General features: G+C 43.6%; 1 protein-coding gene across 2 annotated transcripts in view; it reads left to right on the plus strand.

Annotated features, from left to right (window-relative positions):
• Positions 1–25753, plus strand: part of CUNH6orf118 (chromosome unknown C6orf118 homolog) — an 89147-nt gene that overhangs the window by 15886 nt on the left and 47508 nt on the right. For both annotated transcript variants that reach the window (XM_073560153.1, XM_073560152.1), the window contains exon 3: positions 3524–3646. In XM_073560153.1, the coding sequence (XP_073416254.1) occupies positions 3524–3646 (123 nt within the window). The remainder of the gene's footprint in view (positions 1–3523; positions 3647–25753) is intronic.

Raw genomic sequence — 25753 nt, forward strand, 5'->3', positions numbered from 1 at the left:
ATCAGCGGCGCCCACGTGGTGAGCGCCGCTGATCGCGGCCGGGTGTCAGCTGATTATCACAGCTGACACCCGGCACAATGTGTCAGGGGCGGTCACGGACTGCCCCCGACACGTTAACCCCTTGCACACCGCGATCAAACACGATCGCGGTGTACCGGGGCTTAAAGGGAAGCATCGGCAGGGAGGGGGCTTCTCTCCGTGCTTCCCTGAGCCCCCCACGGCAGCGCAATGTGCAGCGCTGCTGCGGGGGGCTCCTTTCCTGCAGGCCCCCGAATCCAAGGTGGCGACGGGGGCCTTCGGGGGCCTGCAGGAAGCTGGCTTCCTCAGTGCCTGCAAAGCGCAGGCAAGAGGAAGTCTTCTTCAATGCCTGTGACAGATTGCTGATCTGTGATGTGACAGATCAGCGATCTGTCACAGGACAGTGATGTCCCACCTGGGACTATTTAATAAAGTTAAAAAAAAAAAAAAAAGTGTTAAAATAATTAAAAAAAAATCGCCAAATAAATTAGAAAAAAAAAAAAAAAAAATATTCCCCCAAATAAATGCATTTTTTGGAAATAAAAAAACAAAACAATAAAAGTACACATATTAGGTATCGCCGCGTCCGTAACGACCCGCCCTATAAAACTGTCCCATTAGTTAACCCCTTTAGCGAACCCCTTAAAAAATAAAAATAAAAAACAAAGCAAAAAATAATGATTTATTATCATACCGCCAAACAAAAAGTGTAATAACGTGCGATCAAAAAGACGCATATAAATATTCATGGTACCGCTGAAAACGTCATCTTGTCCCGCAAAAAACGAGCTGCCACACAGCATCATCAGCGAAAAATAATAAAGTTATAGCTCGCAGAATAAAGCGATGCAAAAATAATTATTTTTTTATATAAAATAGTTTTCATTGCATAAAACCGACAAAACATAAAAAAAGACCTAAATGAGGTATCGCTGTATCCGTACTGACCCGAAGAATAAAACCGCTTTATCAATTTTTATCGCACGCGGAACGGTGTAAACGCACTCCCCCAAAAGAAATTCTTGGAACGCTGGTTTTTGTTCATTCTGCGTCCCAAAAATCGGAATAAAAAGCGATCAAAAAATGTCACGTGCCCGAAAATGGTACCAATAAAAACGTCAACTCGTCCCGCAAAAAATAAGACCTCACATGACTCGGTGGGTTAAAATACGGAAAAATTATAGCTCTCAATATGTGGTGATGCAAAAACTTTTTACAATAAAAAGCGTCTTAGCGTGCGACAGCTGCCAAACATAAAAACGGCCATAAATAGTAAATCAAACCCCCCGTTATCACCCCCTTAGTTAGGGAAAAATAATAAAATAAAAAAAATGTATTTATTTCAATTTTTCCATTAGGGTTAGGGCTAGGGTTAGGGCTGAGATTAGGGTTAGGGGTGTGTTGGGGTTTGGGTTGGAGTTAGAATTGGGGGTTTCCACTGTTTGGGCACATCAGGGGCTCTCCAAATGCAACATTGCGTCTGATCTGAATTCCAGCCAATTCTGAGTTGAAAAAGTCAAATGGTGCTCCTTCCCTTCCAAGCTCTGCCATGCGCCCAAACAGTGTTTTACCCCCACATGTAGGGTATCAGCCTACTCAGGACAAATTGCAAAACAATTTTTGGGGTCCAATTTCTCCTGTTACCCTTAGGAAAATAAAAAATTGGGGGCAAAAATATCATTTTTGTGGAAAAAAATGATTTTTTTATTTTCACGTCCGAGTGTTATAAACTTCTGTGAAGCACTTGGGGGTTCAAAGTGCTCACCACACATCTAGATAAGTTCCTTAGGGGGTCTAGTTTTCAAAATGGGGTCATTTGTGGGGGGTTTCCACTGTTTAGGTACATTAGGGGCTCTCCAAAGGCAACATGACACCCGCAGACCATTCCATCAATGTCTGCATTCCAAAACGTCACTACTTCCCTTCCGAGCCCTGACGTGTGTCCATACAGTAGTTTTCTCCCACATATGGGGTGTCAGCGTACTCAGGACAAATTGGACAACAACTTTTGGGGTTCAATTTCTCCTGTTATCCTTGGGAAAATAAAAAAATTGGGGACTAATTGATCATGTTTGTGGAAAAAATACGATTTTTTTATTTTCATGCCCTGGCATTATAAACTTCTGTGAAGCACTGAGGGGTTCAAAGTGCTCACCACCCATCTAGATAAGTTCCTTAGGGGGGCTAGTTTCCAAAATGGTGTCATTTGTGGGGGGTTTCCACTGTTTTGGTACATCAGGGGTTTTCCAATCGCGACATGGTGTCCGATCTCAATTCCAGCCAAAAACGTCAAATGGCGCTGCTTCCCTTCCGAGCTCTGCCATGCGCCCAAATAGTGGTTTACCCCCACATGTGGGGTATCAGCGTACTCGGGACAAATTGCACAATAACTTTTAGGGTCCTGTTACCCTTGGGAAAATAAAAATTGGGGTGAAAAGATCATTTTTGTGGAAAAAATGATTTTTTAATTGTACGGCTGTACGTTATAAACTTCTGTAAAGCCCTTGTGGGTTCAAAGTTCTCACCACATATCTAGATAAGTTCCTTGGGGGGTCTAGTTTCCAAAATGGGGTCACTTGTAGGGGGTTTCCACTGTTTAGGTACATCAGGGACTCTCCAAACGTGACATGGCGTCCGATCTGAATTCCAGCCAATTTTGCATTGAAAAAGTCAAACGGCGCTCCTTCCATTCTGAGCTCTGCCATGCGCCGAAACAGTCGTTCCCCCCCACATATCAGGTATCAGCATACTCAGGACAAATTGCACAATAACTTTTGCAGTCCAATTTCTACTGTTACCCTTGGTAAAATAAAAAAAATTGAACCTGTAGTATTTTTTTTTGTGTAAAAAAGTTAGATGTTCATTTTTTTTTAAATATTTAAAAAAATTCCTGTGACGCACCTAAAGGGTTAATAAACTTCTTGAATGTGGTTTTGAGCACCTTAAGGGGTGCAGTTTTTAGAATGGTGTCACTTTTGGGTATTTTCTATCATATAGACCCCTCAAAGTGGCTTCAAATGTGATGTGGTCCTAAAAATAAAATGTTGTTGTAAAAATGAGAAATCGCTGGTGAACTTTTAACCCTTATAACTTCCTAAGAAAAAAAAATTTTGGTTCCAAAATTGTGCTGATGTAAAGTAAACATGTGGGAAATGTTAGTTATCATGTTTTTTGGGTGCCGTATCTCTGTTATTTAAGGGCATAAAAATTCAAAGTTGGAAAACTGCGAAATTTTCAAAATTTTTGCCAAATTTCCATTTTTTTCACAAATAAAAGCAAGTTATTTGAATGAAATTTTACCACTAACATGAAGTACAATATGTCACGAGAAAACAGTGTCAGAATCACCGGGATCCATGGAAGCGTTCCAGAGTTATGACCTCATAAAGGTACAGTGGTCAGAATTGTAAAAATTGGCCCGGTCATGAACGTGCAAACCACCCTTGGGGGTGAAGGGGTTAAAGCTCTAAAATATATAATCGTTTATTTTTTGTTGATGTTTCAGGAACTTATGAACATTGCCCACATTAGGCCTCCTCATTTTGCTCGGCTACAAATCTTCAGTGAAACATTCAAAAAAATCTGCAAGGATTCTGCTGTGTTTGGAAGTATTCTAAAAGAAATTAAGGTAAGCCGGGTCCTACTCTAACCTATTAAACATTTTTTTAAAATACCCAATACTCTTTTTAGGAGTATTTTTCTTTATTTTTCTTTAAGGGAATCTGTAACATACAGTGGGGCAAAAAAGTATTTAGTCAGTCAGCAATAGTGCAAGTTCCACCACTTAAAAAGATGAGAGGCGTCTGTAATTTACATCATAGGTAGACCTCAACTATGGGAGACAAACTGAGAAAAAAAAATCCAGAAAATCACATTGTCTGTTTTTTTTTCATTTTATTTGCATATTATGGTGGAAAATAAGTATTTGGTCAGAAACAAGCAATCAAGATTTCTGGCTCTCACAGACCTGTAACTTCTTCTTTAAGAGTCTCCTCTTTCCTCCACTCATTACCTGTAGTAATGGCACCTGTTTAAACTTGTTATCAGTATAAAAAGACACCTGTGCACACCCTCAAACAGTCTGACTCCAAACTCCACTATGGTGAAGACCAAAGAGCTGTCAAAGGACACCAGAAACAAAATTGTAGCCCTGCACCAGGCTGGGAAGACTGAATCTGCAATAGCCAACCAGCTTGGAGTGAAGAAATCAACTGTGGGAGCAATAATTAGAAAATGGAAGACATACAAGACCACTGATAATCTCCCTCGATCTGGTGCAAAATCCCACCCCGTGGGGTCAGAATGATCACAAGAACGGTGAGCAAAAATCCCAGAACCACGCGGGGGGACCTAGTGAATGAACTGCAGAGAGCTGGGACCAATGTAACAAGGCCTACCATAAGTAACACACTACGCCACCATGGACTCAGATCCTGCAGTGCCAGACGTGTCCCACTGCTTAAGCCTGTACATGTCCGGGCCCGTCTGAAGTTTGCTAGAGAGCATTTGGATGATCCAGAGGAGTTTTGGGAGAATGTCCTATGGTCTGATGAAACCAAACTGGAACTGTTTGGTAGAAACACAACTTGTCGTGTTTGGAGGAAAAAATACTGAGTTGCATCCATCAAACACCATACCTACTGTAAAGCATGGTGGTGGAAACATCATGCTTTGGGGCTGTTTCTCTGTAAAGGGGCCAGGACGACTGATCCGGGTACATGAAAGAATGAATGGGGCCATGTATCGTGAGATTTTGAGTGCAAACCTCCTTCCATCAGCAAGGGCATTGAAGATGAAATGTGGCTGGGTCTTTCAACATGACAATGATCCAAAGCACACCGCCAGGGCAACGAAGGAGTGGCTTCGTAAGAAGCATTTCAAGGTCCTGGAGTGGCCTAGCCAGTCTCCAGATCTCAACCATATAGAAAACCTTTGGAGGGAGTTGAAAGTCCGTGTTGCCAAGCGAAAAGCCAAAAACATCACTGCTCTAGAGGAGATCTGCATGGAGGAATGGGCCAACATACCAACAACAGTGTGTGGCAACCTTGTGAAGACCTACAGAAAACGTTTGACCTCTGTCATTGCCAACAAAGGATATATCACAAAGTATTGAGATGAAATTTTGTTTCTGACCAAATACTTATTTTCCACCATAATATGCAAATAAAATGAAAAAAAAACAGACAATGTGATTTTCTGGATTTTTTTTTCTCAGTTTGTCTCCCATAGCTGAGGTCTACCTATGATGTAAATTACAGACGCTTCTCATCTTTTTAAGTGGTGGAACTTGCACTATTGCTGACTGACTAAATACTTTTTTGCCCCACTGTACATGTTTTAAAATAAACAATAAGGCTGAGTTCACACGTGGCGTTTTTTTCGCGTTTCCGCGGCGGTTTTAACCGCGCGATTTTGCCGCGAAAACGCGAAAAATAAGCATCCCATGCATTCCTGTGGGATTCCGCAATGCTGTGCTAATGCTGGGGTTTTTACCGCGGCGGAATCGCTTCGCGGTAGAAACCGCAGCATGCTCATTAATTTGCGGAATCGCGGCGATCCCGCACCCATAGGAATGCATTGTTCCACTTCCCGCATGTGGCTGTGCACACCATGCGGAAAGTAAGCAGAACATTTGCGGATGGTACCCACGGTCCGGAGGAGAGGAGACTGCCCTCCGGGCTTTGGGTACCATATCCCTGTAAAAAATAGAATTTAAAATAAAAAATATTGTTATTCTCACCCTCCGACGTCCCGCGCAGCCTTCCCGCTTCACTTCACGCTCCCGTTCCCAGTAGTCCTTTGCGAAAATGCCCGCGATGGCGTCCGTTCTCGCGGGATCGCGAAGTCTCGCGGTCATTCGCGCGACATCGCGAATTACCGCGAGACATCGCGATCCCGCGAGAACGGACGTCATCGCGGGCATTTTCGTAAAGGACTACTGGGAACGGCTGCGCGGGACGTCGGAGGGTAAGAATAACACCATTTTTTATTTTTTTTTGCATTTTATCTTTTACTATTGATGCCGCATAGGCGGCCTCAGTAGTAAAAAGTTGGTCACACTGGTCAAACACTATGTTTGACGAGTGTGACCAACCTGTCAATCAGTTCTCCAAGTGATGCTACAGATCGCTTGGAGAACGCTAGAATTTAAAATGCGATTTTCCCGCGGAATGGAATTCCGGAATTCTCGCGGTAATTTCCGCGAGAGTTCCGGTACATGTGCACTTAGCCTAATACTATATACAAGGGACAAATACCATCATACTTTGACGAGATCGCATATTATCACCACATAGTGACAGAATACTGCAATACTGTTCATTAATAAAAGAAAAATAATACTAATCTAATATATACTTACCTTGTAATGTCTTCACATCTTGTTCCATCCAGATGTGTCTGGATCACAGAATTCCAAGCGGCGGAAGTTCATCAATCGCCATATTGGTACATTCAAGTGATGGGTGTCTCAATATGAAAACTGCTGGTGGTACCAGCCTCTTGCGTGGTACATCGTCACACTACACACACACACACACACACACTGTGTACGCCGTATGCACCACACACACAAACGCACACTGTATATGCCGTATGCACCACACACACATTGTGTACGCCGTACTTACTACACACACACTCTGTATATGCCGTACACACCACACACACACACACACACACACACACACACACACTGTATACGCCGTACGCAGCCTCTTGCGCGGTACCACCAGCGGAACACCGTTGTGAACACGCCGCTGCCAGGATCAGGCAAATGATTTACTGACTGTCGCCATCTTTGTACAGAAGGAGCGCAGTTTTAATATGACCACCGCTATCTGTCTATTTTAACACAGGGGGAGGGGTGAGTGCACATAGGAAAGGACACACGGGGAGACAGCTCAAATGAGAGAATACATGAGGATAGAAGACAGCACAGTGGTGGAGAGAGAGAGTGCAGACAAGGGGGAGAACACATGGGGTACACAGGTCAAAGAAAAGATGACATGAGAGGAGAAGACAGCAGATGAGGAGAGAGAAAGCGCACCGGGGTGAGAGAGACAGAGCACAGGGGGAGACAGCTCAAACGGGACAGCACGTAACATGAGAACACAGCACAGGAAGGAGAGAGACAGCAGACAAGGGGGATAGCACATGGGGTAGACAGGTCAAAGAGCAGAGCACAGACGGGAGAAGTCAGCACACTGGGAAAGAGAGAGTGGATAGGTGGGTGAGCACATGGGCGGAGAGATTCTCAACGCTGCAAAGCCTGCCCCCATCATGACATTACCGCCCTCACAATGCGATAGCATCGGGCCTCCATCTAGTATTACTATAAGTGCCATTATATACAGGAGCTCTATACATAGTATACAGTGTATATTGTCAGTGTACAGGTAATACAGAGCTCACCAGTGACATTATACACAGGCGCTCTGTATATAGTGTCAGTGTACAGGTAATACAGGGATCACCATTGACCTTTTACACAGGAGTTCTGTATATAGTGTACAGGTTCTCTTCCTATCTTTCTGACTGCTCCTTCAGTGTTTCGTTCTCTGGCTCCACTTATTCTCTTCATCTCACTGTTGGGGTCCCTCAGAGCTCAGTCCTTGGCCCCCTACTCTTTCTCTCTACACGGCCCCATTTGGACAGACCATCAGCAGATTTGACTTTCTGTACCATCTCTATGCTGATGACACACAACTATACACGTCATCCCTTGACCTTACCCCCCCTGTACTACAGAATGCCAGTGACTGTCCGCAGTCTCCAACGTCATGTCTGCTCAACCTTTCCAAAACTGAACTTCTTCTGTTCCCGCAGTCTACTAACCTCTCTAAATCTGACATCTCCCTCTCCATGCGTGGCGCCATAATAATGCCCCTAGGTGCGCTTTCTGGGTGTTATGTTTGACACCAATCTTTCCTTCACCTACCGCTCTTGCTGCTTACACCTAAAGAACATCTCTAGAATCTGCCCCTTTAACACCATGGAAACAACAAAAACTCTCACTGTTGCCTTGATCCACTCCAGCCTGGTCTACTGTAATGCTCTATTAATTGGCCTCCCCCTCACTCGACTTTCCCTTCTCCAGTCCATCCTTAATGCAGCAGTCAGGTTCGTCCATCTGGCTAATGAATGCACTCGGACGCGTCCACTCTTTGCCAGCCATTGCACTGGCTGCCCATTCATTATAGGATCCAATTCAAACTGCTTGTTCTCAACCACAAAGCTCTTCACAGTGCAGCACCCCCCTACATCTCCTCCCTCATTTCTGTTTACTGGCCTACCTGCTCGTTAAGCTCTGCAAGCGGCCTTCGACTAACCTCTGCACTAATCCGTACCTCCCACTCCCGGCTCCAAGACTTGAATACAAACGCATGGGCAATGCACACAGTGAATAAGTCGGAAGGACAGTATTCACACCACCACGAGACTAAAACACAGAGAAACACAGTACAACAAAAGTGAAAAAATACTCTGCTGTAAAAAAAATCTAACAATATACATCAAGTGCTAGTAAAAAGATGATAAAACAGGGTATTTAGTTGATACTTTTTGGCAAAAACTGTATACTAAGCCACTCTAGCAAACGCCAAGGTATACCCATCAGAGTAGTCCTAACCAATGTATTTAAAACCTGACCATGTGAACAGTACCTATATGAGCAGGATTCAGAAAGGTAATATCTGATGTGGACATGCTGTGTAAGACGTCTTTATATGTGCATGGCCCATAAGAGAGGGGTGGAAACCTCCCAAAAACTTGCAAAACCAAGAGACCAATTGAATACAAATGCATGGGCCATGCACACAGTGAATAAGTTGGTAGGACAGTAATCACAGACCAAAAAACACAGAGAAACACAGTACAACAAGCGTGAAAAAATACTCTGCTGTAAAAAAAAATATCCAACAATAAACAGCAAATGCTAGTAAAAAGATGACAACAAAACGGTATTTAATTGATACGTTTTTTGCAAACAATGTATACTAAGCCGCTCTACCAAATGCCAAGGTATACCCATCAGAGCAGTCCTAACCAATGTATTTAAAACCCGACCATTTGAACAGTACCTATATGAGCAGGATTATTATTATTATTATTTATTTATTTATATAGCGCCATTGATTCCATGGTGCTGTACATGAGAAGGGGTTACATACAAATTACAGATATCACTTACAGTAAACAAACTAACAATCACAGACTGATATAGAGGGGAGAGAGGACCCTGCCCTTTCGGGCTTACATTCTACAGGATGGTGGGGAAGGAGACAGTAGGTTGGGGGGTTGCAGCAGCTTCAGTGATGGTGAGGCGGTGGCTCCATTAGTGGTGAGGGGGCAGCGGGGATCATTGCAGACTGTAGGCTTTCCTAAAGAGATGGGTTTTCAGGTTCCGTCTGAAGGATCCGAGTGTGGTTGATAGCCGGACGTGTTAGGGCAAAGAATTCCAGAGGATGGGGGCTATTTGGGAGAAGTCTTGGAGGCGGTTGGGTGAGGAGCAAATAAGTGTGGAGGAGAGAAGGAGGTCTTGGGAGGATCGGAGATTACGTGAGGGAAGATATCTTGAGATTAATTCAGAGATGTATGGAGGAGACAGGTTATAGATTGCCTTGTAGGTCAGTATTAGTAATTTGAATTGGATACGCTGAGGGAGTGGGAGCCAGTAAAGAGATTTGCAGAGGGGAGAAGCGGAGGAGTAGCGAGGAGAGAGATGAATTAGTCGGGCAGCAGAGTTAAGGATGGACTGGAGAGGTGCAAGGATGTTAGCAAGGAGGCCACAGAAAAGGATGTTGTAGTAGTCGAGAGGGGAGATGATGAGGGCATGCACAAGCATTTTAGTAGAGTAAGGGATGATGAAGGGACGGATTCTGGAAATATTTTTGAACTGGAGGCGGTAGGAAGTGGAGAGGGCTTGGATGTGCGGTTTGAAGGACAGGGCAGAGTCAAGGGTTACTTCGAGGCAGCGGACCTCCGGTACAGGGGAAAGCGTGATGTCGTCAATTGTTATAGATAGGTCAGGTAAGGAAGATCTGTGAAATGGGGGAAAGATGATGAGTTCAGATTTGTCCACATTCAGTTTGAGGAAGCGGGAGGAGAAGAAGGAGGATATGGCTGATAGACACTCCGGGATTTTGGACAGCAGAGAGGTGACGTCTGGGCCAGAGATGTAGATCTGAGTATCATTGGCATAAAGGTGGTACTGGAATCCGTGTGACTTTATGAGTTGCCCCAGGCCAAGTGTATAGATTGAGAAGAGTAGGGGTCCTAGAACAGAGCTTTTGTGGACTCCAACAGAGAGAGGGTGGGATGAGGAGGTAGTGTGGGAGACGCTGAATGTGCGGTTGGAAAGGTATGAGGAGATCCAGGATAGGGCAAGGTCTTTGATGCCAAAAAGAAGAGAGGATCTGTAGTAGGAGGCAGTGGTCAACTGTGTTGAAGGCAGAGGACAGGTCTAGAAGGAGGAGTATAGAGTATTGTCCGTTCACTTTGGCTGTAAGTAGGTCGTTAGTAATTTTGGTCAGGGCTGTCTCAGTGGAGTGATGGGGCGGAATCCAGATTGTCAAAGAGCAGGTTGGATTCAGAAAGGTAATGTCTGATGTGGACACGCTGTGTAAGACGGCTTTATATGTGCATGGCCCACAAAGAGAGGGGTGGAAACCTCCCAAAAACTTGCAAAAGCAAGAGACCAATTGAATACAAACACATGGGCCATGCACACAGTGAATAAGTCGGTAGGACAGTATTCACACCACAAAGAGACTAAAACGCAGAGAAACACAGTACAACAAACGTGAAAAAATACTCTGCTGTAAAAAAATACCTAACAATAAACAGCAAGTGCTAGTAAAAAGATGATAACAAAACAGGGTATTTAGTTGATATGTTTTTTGCAAAAAATGTATACTAAGCCGCTCTACCAAATGCCAAGGTATACCCATCAGAGCAGTCCTAACCAGTGTATTTAAAACCTGACCATGTGAACAGTACCTATATGAGCAGTACCTATATAACCTCCCAAAAACTTGCAAAAGCAAGAGACCAATTGAATACAAACGCATGGGCCATGCACACAGTGAATAAGTCTACAGTAGGACAGTATTCACACCACCAAGATACTAAAACACACAAAAACACAGTACAACAAACGTGAAAAAATACTCTGCTGTAAAAAACAAAAAAACCTTTCTGAATCCTGCTGATATAGGTACTGTTCACATGGTCATGTTTTAAATACTTTAGTTAGTACTGCTCTGATAGGTATACCTTGGCATTTGGTAGAGTGGCTTAGTATATATTTTTTCAGAGTATTTTTTCACGTTTGTTGTACTGTGTTTCTCTGTGGTTCGGCTCCAAGACTTGCAGACTCCCACTCCTACTCCAGGCTCCAAGACTTCTCCCGCGTTGCGCCAATCCTTTGGAATGCTCTATCCCAAGAAATTAGAGTCTGAAACGCGTAAGGTAGCCTTGCCTGTTATGGGGGCTTATTAACCCCTTCCTGCCATCCGACGTACTATCCCGTCCATGGGACCTGGGCCCCTATGCCCATGGACGGGATAGTACGTCTCAGCGATCAGCGGCGCCCACGTGGTGCCCCCGTCACGGACTGCCCCCGACACGTTAACCCCTTGCACACCGCGATCAAACACGATCGCGGTGTACCTGGAGTTAAAGGGAAGCATCGGCAGGGAGGGGGCTCCCTCCGTGCTTCCCTGAGCCCCCCCACGGCAGCGCAATGTGCAGCGCTGCTGCGGGTGACTCTTTCCCTACAGGCCCCCGGATCCAAGATGGCGACGGGGGCCTTCGGGGGCCTGTAGGGAGCTGACTTCCTCACTGCCTGCAAAGCGCAGGCATGAGGAAGTCTGCAGAACTGCCTGTGACAGATTGCTGATCTGTCACAGTGATCTGTGATGTGACAGATCAGCGATCTGTCACAGGACAGTGATGTCCCACCTGGGACTATGTAATAAAGTAAAAAAAAAATAAAAAAAAAGTGTAAAAATAATTTTAAAAAAATCGCTAAATAAATTAGTAAAAAAAAAAAAAATATTCCCCAATAAATTCATTTTTTGAAAATAAAAAAAAACCAACAATAAAAGTACACATATTAGGTATCGCCGCATCCGTAACGACCTGCCCTATAAAACTGTCCCATTAGTTAACCCCTTTAGTGAACCCCTTAAAAAATAAAAATAAAAAACGAAGCAAAAAATAATGATTTATTATCATACCGCCAAACAAAAAGTGTAATAACGCGCGATCAAAAAGACGCATATAAATATCCATGGTACCGCTGAAAACGTCATCTTGTCCCGCAAAAAACGAGCCGCCACACAGCATCATAAGCGAAAAAATAAAAAAGTTATAGCTCGCAGAATAAAGCGATGCAAAAATAATTATTTTTTATATAAAATAGTTTTCATTGCATAAAACCGACCAAAACATAAAAAAAGACCTAAATGAGGTATCACTGTAACCGTACTGACCCGAAGAATAAAACCGCTTTATCAATTTTACCGCACGCGGAACGGTGTAAACGCACTCCCCCAAAAGAAATTCTTGGAACGCTGGTTTTTGTTCATTCTGCGTTCCCAAAAATCGGAATAAAAAGCGATCAAAAAATGTCACGTGCCCGAAAATGGTACCAATAAAAACGTCAACTCGTCCCGCAAAAAATAAGACCTCACATGACTCGGTGGGTCAAAATACGGAAAAATTATAGCTCTCAATATGTGGTGATGCAAAAACTATTTTTACAATAAAAAGCGTCTTTTAGCGTGCGACAGCTGCCAAACATAAAAACGGCCATAAATAGTAAATCAAACCCCCCGTTATCACCCCCTTAGTTAGGGAAAAATAATAAAATAAAAAAAAATGTATTTATTTCCATTTTTCGGTTAGGGCCAGGGTTAGGTTAGGGCTAGGGTTAGGGCTAGGGTTAGGGTTAGGGCTGAGATTAGGGTTAGGGGTGTGTTGGGGTTCGGGTTAGAGTTAGAATTGGGGGTTTCCACTGTTTGGGCACATCAGGGGCTCTCCAAATGCAACATTGCGTCTGATCTCAATTCCAGCCAATTCTGAGTTGAAAAAGTCATATGGTGCTCCTTCCCTTCCAAGCTCTGCCATGCGCCCAAACAGTGTTTTACCCCCAACATGTAGGGTATCAGCCTACTCAGGACAAATTGCAAAACAATTTTGGGGTCCAATTTCTCCTGTTACCCTTAGGAAAATAAAAAATTGGGGGCAAAAATATCATTTTTGTGGAAAAAAATGATTTTTTTTATTTTCACGTCCGAGCGTTATAAACTTCTGTGAAGCACTTGGGGGTTCAAAGTGCTCACCACACATCTAGATAAGTTCCGTGGGGGGGTCTAGTGTCCAAAATGGGGTCACTTGTGGGGAGTTTCACTACTTCCCTTCCGAGCCCTGACGTGTGTCCATACAGTAGTTTTCTCCCACATATGGGGTGTCAGCGTACTCAGGACAAATTGGACAACAACTTTTGGGGTTAAATTTCTCCTGTTACCCTTGGGAAAATAAAAAAATTGGGGACTAATTGATCATGTTTGTGGAAAAAATACGATTTTTTTTATTTTCATGCCCTGGCATTATAAACTTCTGTGAAGCCCTTGGGGGTTCAAAGTGCTCACCTCACATCTAGATAAGTTCCTTAGGGGGTCTAGTTTTCAAAATGGGGTCATTTGTGGGGGGTTTCCACTGTTTAGGTACATTAGGGGCTCTCCAAAGGCAACATGACACCCGCAGACCATTCCATCAATGTCTGCATTCCAAAACGTCACTACTTCCCTTCCGAGCCCCGACGTGTGCCCATACAGTAGTTTTCTCCCACATATGGGAGGACAAATTGGAGAACAACTTTTGGGGTCCAATTTCTCCTGTTACCCTTGGGAAAATAAAAAAAAATGGTGACTAAAAGATCATGTTTGTGGAAAAAATACGAATTTTTTATTTTCACGCCCGGGCGTTATAAACTTCTGTGAAGCACTGGGGGGTTCAAAGTTCTCACCACACATCTAGATAAGTTCCTTGGGGGGTCTAGTTTACAAAATGGTGTCATTTGTGGGGGGTTTCCACTGTTTAGGTACATCAGGGGTTTTCCAATCGTGACATGGTGTCCGATCTCAATTCCAGCCAAAAACGTCAAATGGTGCTGCTTCCCTTCCGAGCTCTGCCATGCGCCCAAATAGTGGTTTACCCCCACATGTGGGGTATCAGCGTACTCAGGACAAATTACACAATAACTTTTAGGGTCCTGTTACCCTTGGAAAAATAAAAATTGGGGTGAAAAGATCATTTTTGTGGAAAAAATATGATTTTTTAATTGTACCGCTGTACGTTATAAACTTCTGTAAAGCCCTTGTGGGTTCAAAGTTCTCACCACATATCTAGATAAGTTCCTTGGGGGGGGTCTAGTTTCCAAAATGGGGTCACTTGTAGGGGGTTTCCACTGATTAGGTACATCAGGGACTCTCCAAACGTGACATGGCGTCCAATCTGAATTCCAGCCAATTTTGCATTGAAAAAGTCAAACGGCGCTCCTTCCATTCTGAGCTCTGCCATGCGCCGAAACAGTCGTTCCCCCGCACATATCAGGTATCAGCGTACTCGGGACAAATTGCACAATAACTTTTGCAGTCCAATTTCTCCTGTTACCCTTGGTAAAATAAAAAAAATTGAACCGATGTATTTTTTTTATGAAAAAAAGTTAGATATTCATTTTTTTTAAATATTCAAAAAAATTCCTGTGACGCACCTAAAGGGTTAATAAACTTCTTGAATGTGGTTTTGAGCACCTTAAGGCTAAGTGCACACGTACCGGAACTCTCACGGAAATTACCGCGAGAATTCCGGAATTCCAGTCCGCGGGAAAATCGCATTTTAAATTCCCGCGATTTTCCCGTGGAAAAACTAGCATTTTGCAAGCGTAATTAGCTTGCAGAATGCTAGCGTTCTCCAAGCGATCTGTAGCATCGCTGGGAGAACTGATTGACAGGTTGGTCACACTCATCAAACATAGTGTTTGACGAGTGTGACCAACTTTTTACTACTGAGGCCGCCTATGTAAAAAAAAAAATAAAAAACTGTGTTATTCTCACCCTCCGACGTCCCGCGCATCCGTTCCCAGTAATCCTTTGCGAAAATGCCCGCGATGACGTCCGTTCTCGCGGGATCGCGACGTCTCGCGGTAATTCGCGATGACCGCGAGACTTCGCGATCCCGCGAGAAGGGACGTCATCGCGAGCATTTTCGCAAAGGACTACTGGGAACGAGAGCGTGGAGAGAGGCGGGAAGGCTGCGCGGGACGTCGGAAGGTGAGAATAACAATATTTTTTATTTTAAATTCTATTTTTTACAGGGATATGGTACCCACAGCCCGGAGGACAGTCTCCTCTCCTCCAGACCGTGGGTACCATCCGAAAATGTTCTGCTTACTTTCCGCATGGTGTGCACAGCCACATGCGGAAAGTAAGAGGAACAATGCATTCCTATGGGTGCTGGATCGCCGCGATTCCGCAAATTAATGAGCATGCTGCGATTTTTACCGCGAAGCGATTCTGCCGCGGTAAAAACCGCAGCATTAGCACAGCATTGCGGAATCCCATAGGAATGCATGGGATGCTTATTTTTCGCGTTTTCGCGGCAAAATCGTGCGGTTAAAACCGCCGCGGAAACGCGAAAAAAACGCCACGTGTGAACTCAGCCTAAGGGGTGCAGTTTTTAGAATGGTGTCACTTTTGGGTATTTTCTATCATATAGACCCCTCAAAGTGGCTTCATATGTGATGTGGTCCTAAAAATAAAATGGTGTTGTAAAAATGAGAAATCGCTGGTCAACTTTTAACCCTTATAACTTCCTAACAAAAAAAAAATTTTGGTTCCAAAATTGTGCTGATGTAAAGTAAACATGTGGGAAATGTTAGTTATCAAGTTTTTTGTGTGCCGTATCTCTGTGATTTAAGGGCATAAAAATTCAAAGTTGGAAAATTGCGAAATTTTCAAAATTTTCGCCAAATTTCCGTTTTTCTCACAAATAAACGCAAGTTATTTGAATGAAATTTTACCACTATCATGAAGTACAATATGTCACAAGAAAACAATGTCAGAATCACCGGGATCCATGGAAGTGTTCCAGAGTTATGACCTCATAAAGGTACAGTGGTCAGAATTGTAAAAATTGGCCCGGTCATGAACATGCAAACCACCCTTGGGGTGAAGGGGTTAATATGATTTTAAAACCTTCCCAATAAATGTGATTTTTATCCTTTTCACCAATTTGGTGCTGGAGACCCTCTCCTTTTCCTCTGGATTTGGATTTATATTTGAGCGCCAGTTGAACCGCACTGGACATCTCCTGGCATCAGACCGTGCATGGACTATATGGACACTGAAACACGGTAGGCTGAATACATGCATTTTTCCTTTTGCTATTCCCAAGAAATTACGACTATCCACAGCTTCTCCAGTTTTAGATGCTCCCTCAAAACACATTGGTTCAGAGCTGCCTATCACGTTCCCTAATCAAAGTATCTTTATGTGTAAGTGTGTGTGTAGCCCATTCACTGAGAATAACCTTCCATCAAACTCCACCGCACCCAACAGCACCACAAATACTTACTGGTGACCAGCTCATGCAGCCTTTATCCCCCTCTCCCTCAAGATGGCTGGATCATCGTTGTAAATATGCACCTGTTCTTTGTGCCTCCCTCCACCTCATTGTAGCTTGTAGGCTCTCACGAGCAGGGTCATCTTATTTTGCTTTAATTATTGTATTATCCTTAACGTTGTTACTTATGGCTGTTGTGTATGAACTGTTAAACTGTATAGCGCTGCGGAATATGTTGGCGCTATATAAACAAAAATAATTATTATTACAGGTAATACGGTGATCACCAATGACATTATTCACAGGAGCTCTGTATATAGTGTAAGTGTACAGGTAATACAGGGATCACCTGTGACATAGAAGCTCTGTTTATAGTGTCAGTGTACAGGTAATACAGTGATCCATATGTTCACCCATTCCTGGACCTGTATGTTCTCCCTTGAGGGCCCCATAGGTTCTCCCATTACGGGCCCTATATGTTCTCCCATTCTGCCCCCATGTCGTATCATTCTGCCCCCATGTCGTATCATTCTGCCCCCATGTCGTATCATTCTGCCCCCATGTCGTATCATTCTGCCCCCATGTCGTATCATTCTGCCCCCATGTCGTTTCATTCTGCCCCCATGTCGTTTCATTCTGCTCCATGTCCTCTCTATTCTGCCCCCATATCCTCTCCATTCTGCCCCCACGTCCTCTCCAGTCTGCCCCATATGATTTCCCATCCTACCCCCATATGCAGCTTTACAAAAAAGTAAAAAAAAAAGTGTCTTCTTGCCTGGCCGCAGTCCAGCGGCATACTCTTCCTCATCCGTCTGAGGCGTAGACATGTCGGCACATGGTATTGGTAACATAAGCCGTCGACGTTCGCGCCGGACTCAGTTGGCTGCCTGTAATTGTCTGGCGGCTGCTGACTATTGCCCTGCTTGAAGCCACCGGCAATAGATTTCAACTGAACTTACGTCTGAGGACTCGCATTCCTTTGATGAACCGCCATAAACCTGCCCCTGGCCCCGGTGAGCAGAAGATGAGAGGCCCGGTCTGGCAGTAATGCCCTGATGGCGGTCCTGGTGGTGTGTGCGGGGTTATATAGAGCTCAGAATTCAGAGAACTTCTAGATCTGCAGCAGAAGAAACTTATTTTAGCAAAATGGCTGCAAAAAAGTCCATTAAGTGATAAATCTTTAGAACCAGGTTCTCTGCGCCTACATCATGCTTCTTTCAGATTGGGTACCAAAAACCTGATGACAAATTCCCTTTTATTTGTGTGTTACTGTTCTACTATGACCTTTGTGCCACACTTGGATTTGACTAATTGCTGCTTATAGAATGCATTTTTGTAGCGATCTATCGCCATCTGGTGGCTGGTGGTGATATTCATGTACTACCAATATTTGAATCTCACTCTTTCCATTAGTACTCTATAGTACAGTGATGGTGAACCTTTTAGAGACACAGTGCCCAAACGACAACCCAAAACCCAATTATTTATCATAAATTGCCAACACGGCAATTAAACCTGGGGCTGAAGCAGACATCACAGAGAACTTGCAAAATACAGACACACACACACTGCCCCTGTTCAAAATACACACACATTGCACCTCTGCAAAATACACACACACACACTGCCCCTCTGCAAAATACATACACACACACACACACACTGCCCCTCTGCAAAATACATACACACACCGCTCCTCTGCATAATGTATACACACTTGCACACTGTCCCACTGAATAAAGCAGACCCCCTCCCACACACTGCCTCTGTCAAAACTGTGCCCCCTTTCACAGTGATACATCTAATGGGGCTCTTACCAGTACCCGCACTGTCTCTGCTCCTCTGCGGCCCCGGCGCAGGTAACAGTGTGATGAGGTCAGTAGCATGATGACGTTATTACACTGCTGCACATCACCATGGCTGATCGGCGCTCCTCGGCCCCAGTCCCGGTGCAGCACTGCTCAAATGTATTTGCGTCTTTTAGATGTGAATACATTTGAACAAGAAAAATGAGCGGCGTGTGTGGCGATGGGTCTGACATGAGTGCCCACAGTGAGGGCTCTGCGTGCCTCCTCTGGCATGGATGCCATAGGTTCGCCATCATATACTGCTATAGTATATGAATTGCATGTGCATTAACCTAAAAGCGGTTGCCCATTGAAAGCAAGTTATTACCTATCCTCAGGATCCACATCTTCCTCTGTCAGCTTTTAATTGGATTAATGATGCAGTGTCTTTTTGTATGTTCAGTAGACATGAATATTTTGTGGTACATTGTGTTTTGAATCCTTGCTTTTGATTGAAGAGTCAGGGTGTTTCTTAGGTGAGCGTTTCCATATTGAGTTTGATTATGTTTCGGACGCGTAAAAGATGCAATAATTTGTAATGGGCGAATAATTTGTGTAATTAACGGCCCATGAAATAGGACCTTAACCCCTACCCGACATACTGCCGTACATATAATTTGTGCCAATCGCGCTTGCTCACACTGAGCGCCGCCGCAGTCAAATGCCGGTGTGAGCTCTATATGAGAGCCGATACTCTGCAGCAACGCACAGGATCGGTGCTAGCATCGATCTCAGTCATTTAAAATCGCTGATGCCTGATGCATTGAAGGGCATCGCAGAGGGAGGGAGCTCCCTCTTTACTCCCATTTGCAGAGCGCGTTGTGCCAATGGTGTCCATGGTAACCCCGAGCCGAAAGATGGCCACAGGGTCACCCAGGGACCGTGGCCTGTAAACTCCTGCTCAGAGCACGAGCGGACACACCTCCTGCCTGCCTGAGATGTTGATCAGGGCAGAAAAAGTCGATGTCCCATCCTGGGATAGGGTAAAAAAGTAAAAATAAAGTTTTTAAAATTGTAAAATTATTTTTAAAAAAATCACAAGATGAACAAAAAAATGAAAAAAAAATGTTAATCCAATAAATACATTTGTTTATGTAAAAAACAAAAATAAACAAAAAAGTACACATATTGTGTATCTCATTGTCCATATTGACCCGATCCATAAAACTGTCACACTAGATAACCACTTCAGTGAACACTGTATAAAAGGAAAAAAAAAAAGTGGCAAAAAACTATGGTTTTTCATCATACCATCGAACGAAAAGGGAAATAAAATGCAATAAAAACGTGAACGCAAATAAAAATGGTATCACTGAAAATGTAATTTTGTCCCGCAAAAGATAAGCTACCATACAGCTCCATCAGTCAGAAAATAAAAAAGTTATAGCTCTCAGATTAAACATAGCACAATTGTGGCACGCATTATACGTGAAAGAGTTTTATTTATATCCTATCAGTAGAAGAATGTCACATGCCTCTCACATATATATATCTAGGACCATTCTGGACAAACTGCAAATAAACATGCAAGCACAACAGAAGACAAGCAGTCCTAAAGTCCCATAAAATATCAATTTTATTAAATGCTTCATATAAAATGGTGGCCAAACAGGTACACTGAAAGGAGAGGGGAACAATGCGCACACCTGTTGGACACATAAAACTGGGCTCACAACCCACCCATCCCCACTGCAGCAGATGATATTATATGGCCCATGTAAAAAAAATCATAAAGACTGCAGGGAATAACAGAGCAAGTGCTCACATGAATCAATTATCACATGCGTTGCCAACAATAGATCGCCATGATATACTACCTTATTGCTGCAGGAGCGGAGGGAAGTCGGCCCACCCCGACGTGCGTTTCAGAGCACTGAACTACTTCCTCCGGGGGAGTAAACAGAGGGCGCACTAGGACGTTTTGACAGATTAAGGGTATCAATGCGCTGCTGAGAGTTCGTGGCATTGATACCCTTAATATTAGGGGAGGAAATCTGTCAAAACGTTTGGCCCAGCTTGAAACCAGGTGGATCTGGACTTTACAGACCATCCATCCGAACGGACTAAACGAAAATATATCATTCACTCCGTTTCTGTGATTTCCGTCTGTTGTGCATCAATGTGTCGCCTGGTGCCCGCACTTTTGTCCTTATCTGTTTTTAATTTTAATTTTCCTTTATCTTTTTTCTGTGTATAGCACTATGGACATTGTCTGAATATTGAGATTTCCTGTTTAAAGAGAATCTTCAAGTATGCTAGCTTTGATGGACTTTTATTTATTAAGCAATACTTAGTTATTGTACATTCGTCATGTGGCTTTTGTGTAATGTTAATACATTGCAGGCTTGTTCATATTGATGTTTGGTCAAAACCATTATATTTTTGGGAATGAATTCTATGTATTTTTCATACTGAAATATTCTTCTATATTTATTTCTATATGTTCTCTGATGAGTCTATGGAGGTGTTCCATTTCTATTATTTATTGATTGCATGTAATCGTGCAACACGTTTTGCATACATGGTGCTATTGTGCACCTTCTATTTTTATATGAAATCTTCTCTTTATAATTGTCTTTGCATCGTGGCCATGTGATGTATTTTGCAATGTACAACATAATTTTGATTGCTAATTAGCTTCTCTTCACTGTCCATCTATTTATGTTGTGTGTTATTGTTATGCCAGATTTTTCTTTATGACACCAAATGCACTTATTTCTATTTTATTCATTTTCTGGTTTGCCCTTTTATTTGCCCTTCTTCTCTATGGCCGACAATGTTGCCATCTGTACTGCGCATGCCTGATTCCTGCCTGGGCCGGCACATTCCCCTCTGGTGTCTGATGCTGGACCACGTGGGGTCCCACGTGCTTCCGGTGTCGGCACATGGGGGAGGCGCTGCTCGCAGCAGTGTATACGGGCTGTGCCATCAAGGTGATGTAGCACTTTGGGTTGGCGCGGCATAAATATATGCCTAGTGCGCCCTCTCTTTGCGCCCCCTGAGGAAGGAGCTCAGTGCACCGAAACGTGCGTCGGGGTGGGCCGATTTCCTTCCGCTCCTGCAGTAATAAGGTAGTATATCATGGTGATCTATTTTTGGCAACGCATGTGATAATTGATTCATGTGAGCACTTGCTCTGTTATTCTCTGCAGTCTTTATGATTTTTTTTTAAATGGGCCATATAATATCAAATGCTGCAGTGGCGATGGGTGGGTTGTGAGCCCGGTTTGATGTGAGTCCAACAGGTGTGCGCATTGTTCCCCTCTCCTTTCAGTGTACCTGTTTGTCCACCATTTTTTAATCAGCATTTAATAAAATTGATATTTTTTGGGACTTTAGGACTGCTTGTCTTCAGTTGTGCTTCCCTCTCAGATTAAAGCAATGCAAAAACAGTTATTTTCTTCTATAAAATAGTTTTTATTGTGTAAAAACGCCAAAGCATAAAAAAACTATATAAATGTGATATCGCTGTAATTGTATTGACCAGAAGAATAAAGCTGCCTAATCAATTTTACCACACACAGAAGAGCATAAAAAAATTTAAAAAAATTCTGAATTGCTGGTTTTTGTTTATTCTGCCATCCAAAATTCGGAATAGAAAGCGATCAAAAAACTTTGTCAACTCGTCTTGCAAAAAGCAAGCTGTCACATGACTCTGCAAAAATGTACAAAAATTATAGCTCTCAAAACACAGCAATGCAAAAACATTGTTTTGCAACAAAAAAAGTCATATGTGATAGTAGCAAAGCAAAAAAAGCTGATCTACATCTAGTATCTCTGTAATTGCACTTATCCGAAGAATAAAGTTGTGTAATTACATATAGGAGGAATGGCAGAAAAAATAAATAAAACCAATTTTTCACCTGCTGTTGATTTGTTCATTCTGACTACCAAAGATCGCAGTAAGGCTCGACTCACATTTATCCTGCTCTCTGGCTGAGCGCTTACACCGGGTTTCTATGTAAATCTCTGAAATATGTGATTCAGACAGAACCCCCGGCGGAAGATTCACTATAATGAGGCAGAAGGATACACTGTGAACGCAGTCTGATCTGTGATCCAGCAGTGTCTGTCTTTTTAGGATTGCATAAAAGTGCCGTCGGCCACAGTTTTCTGCACTTCTGAAAAGAATGACACCGCTAAACAGAGGTCAGACGGAGTCCAGAGTACCTCTGCTGCTTCATTATAGTGAATGGATCCCTCGGGGGTTTCATCTGAATCATGTCACTCAGATGCACCTGCAAACCATAGCAGAAACGCCGGGGTCACACTAACCGATGCAAAGTACGGTCCGTATTTTACATGCGTAATATGGATGAATGACCCCAAAAATAGTGCTCCATATGTCATCCGTAAGCAAGGTGTGGTCGCGTATTTTGCGCATGTCAGCATCCGTATGTAATCCGTATGGCATCCGCATGTAATCCATATGGCATCCGCATGCCGAGATTTTCTCGCCGGCTTGCAAAATGGACATATAATGGAGCCCTATGACAGGGTTTCTAACAGAAACGAAAGAATAGATTTGCACACATAGAATGCATATATGGACTTGGTGCTTCTCCAAGTCCATCGGAGCACCTCCAACAGTGCTTGCCGGGCCGAGCTGGGTAGATTCCCTTTACACCTAACGGTTCTAAAGAGGGCACTGTCATTCCGGGCTCACCTACGTAGGAGCAATCCAAGCTCCCATCACCATAAAGCCCTGACACATGTTGGTGAAACAGAAAAACCACGACCCTTGGAACAGCTCACCCAACCTGACCAGAACACCAATCACAACAACCTGACAAAAGCCAGAATCAGGAACATGGTAGACGAAGGCAAGGAGAGATACGTAAGTGACTGGAAGAACGACATCATCAGCTCACAGAAACTGACCATGTACCGGAGTCTACAGAGAGACTACAGACTGGCCCCATACCTGGAGAAACTCCCAGAGACCGCAAGATCCTGAGCTGATTTAGACTCAGTGCCCACAGTCTGGCCATCGAATCCAGCCGACACAGGCAGAGCTACAAGCCCAGGGAGGAAAGACTGTGCCTACACTGTGACCAGGAGGCCCTGGAGGATGAGACCCACTTCCTGCTACACTGCCCCAAATACTCAGCAGTGAGGGACACTCACTTCAGGAGACTCACATCTTTTCCCGGATTTCATCACCATGAAGGAGGAAGAGAAAACCTATATCCTGCTGGGGGAAGAAGAGCAGTGGAGATAGCAGTGCAATATGTGAGCGCATGCCATAGACTGCATCCTGCACCCTGGATCTGCCCCATGCCCCCCATCCCCCATCCACCTTCCCTATGCTATGGACTTCTATAGCCCCATCCTGGATCTGCCCCTATCCACCTTTCCTACAGTACCTATTCCCTTTTGTACACTTGCTTTGGCAAAACTAATGTGTATTTAGTCCTGCCAATAAAGCTTCTTTGAATTTGAATATATGTGTGTGTGTATGTATATATGTATTGGGACAAACCTATATATAGCCATGAGAGGGACCATTGTTTTTGACCCCCGGCTACAAAAATCTGCCCCCAGACACCCCATAAATGGCTCATCTATAAGATGCCTGTAGATGATCTAATTACTGTGGGAAAGTTTCTGACTTTTTTCCCACGGTCATTAGTTCACTCACAGATCAGCCTGGGACTCCCCGCAGCCTCAGTGATGATCTACAGGCAGCCATTGAGGCTGCGCAGAGCTGAATCAATTCATTTTGTAGTAGATTACAGTGAGGCTGGTCGCATTAGCACCGGTCCTCATTGTAAACTATTTAACCCCTTCTGATGGATTGCAGCGTGGGACATGACTGAACGACGGAGAAGTAAGGATATTGGTGATTTTTTATGTTATTTTTTTTGCAGGTCAAGGTTTTGTTGGGATTACCAGACTAATAAAATTTTGTCAAAAACTTGGTGTATTTATTTCATTAAATTACTTTTTAATTAATGTCTGTGTGTGGTTTTTAACCCTTTCTTAGTATAGGGTTAATAATGCATCGGTGTCTTATTGACACCTCTCCATTATTCATCGGCTTAATGTCACCTTACAATCGAATGGTGACATTAACCCTTTATTATATTAACCCATTCGCCACCGCTACAGGGCAATGGGAATAGAGAGGATAAGTGCCAGAATTGGCACATCTTATAGATGCGCCATTTCTGGGGTGTCTGGGGGCAGATTTTTGTAGCCGGGGGGGGGGGGGGGGGGCAAAAACAATGGTCCCTCTCATGGCTATTAAAATCTGCCCTCACTCACCTGCTTAACCTCTCTGGTTGACAAATTACAGCGGAAGCCCACGCTTTTTTTACAACGAATTAACCCCTTAAAATAACACCTACACCTCCCACATTTTGCACACAAACCCTTATCTAATTATTAGTCAGGGACATATAAAAAAAAACGAAATGAAATGGTTTACTGTATGTAAACCATGTGTCATTTCATGTCCGGTTGGGGAATGATTTGACAGAAGCCGGCAATTGAATTAGCGGCTATTCTGCAATGAAGAACTCTGTGAAATATAAATATATATATATATGTGTGTGTGTCTCAATGACGTGTGTGTGTGTGTGTGTATAAACTGTGTTCCAAATTATTACGCAAAAAGAGTTTTGGAGTATTAAGGTTAGAATTTTTTTGTTTGTCATTTAAACTCATTGATGGTGATGTGTGTCAGGGCTCTTTATATCACTGAAAGCAATTGCAGATACCTGTGCAAATTAGTTTGGCAGGTGTGTCCAAATAAAGGCAAGACTACTTAAAGGGAAGGTGCCGCAATTTTATATAATTTGCAAAAAAAGAGTAAGTAACAAAACATGTTGTTTCAGCAAATGTTGTACTAACCAGGATTTTTGGTTTGTTGGTAATAATGTTTTAATGTAGCCACTGGGCGCTGCCATCTTGATTTGCAGATCTGTGGAGGACTCATACAGTCTGCAAATATGGCCGTCCCTGGACATAGGAGACTGCGGTCGGTTCCCGACCCCACATTGCAGCCTCATTAGCAGTGAACTGGGCAGGCCCCTGTGGGCTGCACCATTCACTGCTGTAGGTGTGGCTGGGCGCCATTTTACTGTAGCCCAGTGCTATCTGCTGAGCTCCACTTTCTGCACTGTGCTACCTGCTCCGGCTCCACTGTCCTCCTGCTCTGTCTCCGCCTCCTCACTCACAGCCCCAGTGATCTCCGGGAATCTGACACCTTCCCTTTTTATGACAGCTTTTATGGCTGTCTGAGGAGGACAGTGACA

The sequence above is a fragment of the Dendrobates tinctorius genome, unplaced genomic scaffold, assembly GCF_039654945.1.
Source record: "Dendrobates tinctorius isolate UK_male_01 unplaced genomic scaffold, ASM3965494v1 ptg000293l, whole genome shotgun sequence".
NCBI classification, from domain to species: Eukaryota; Metazoa; Chordata; class Amphibia; order Anura; family Dendrobatidae; genus Dendrobates; species Dendrobates tinctorius.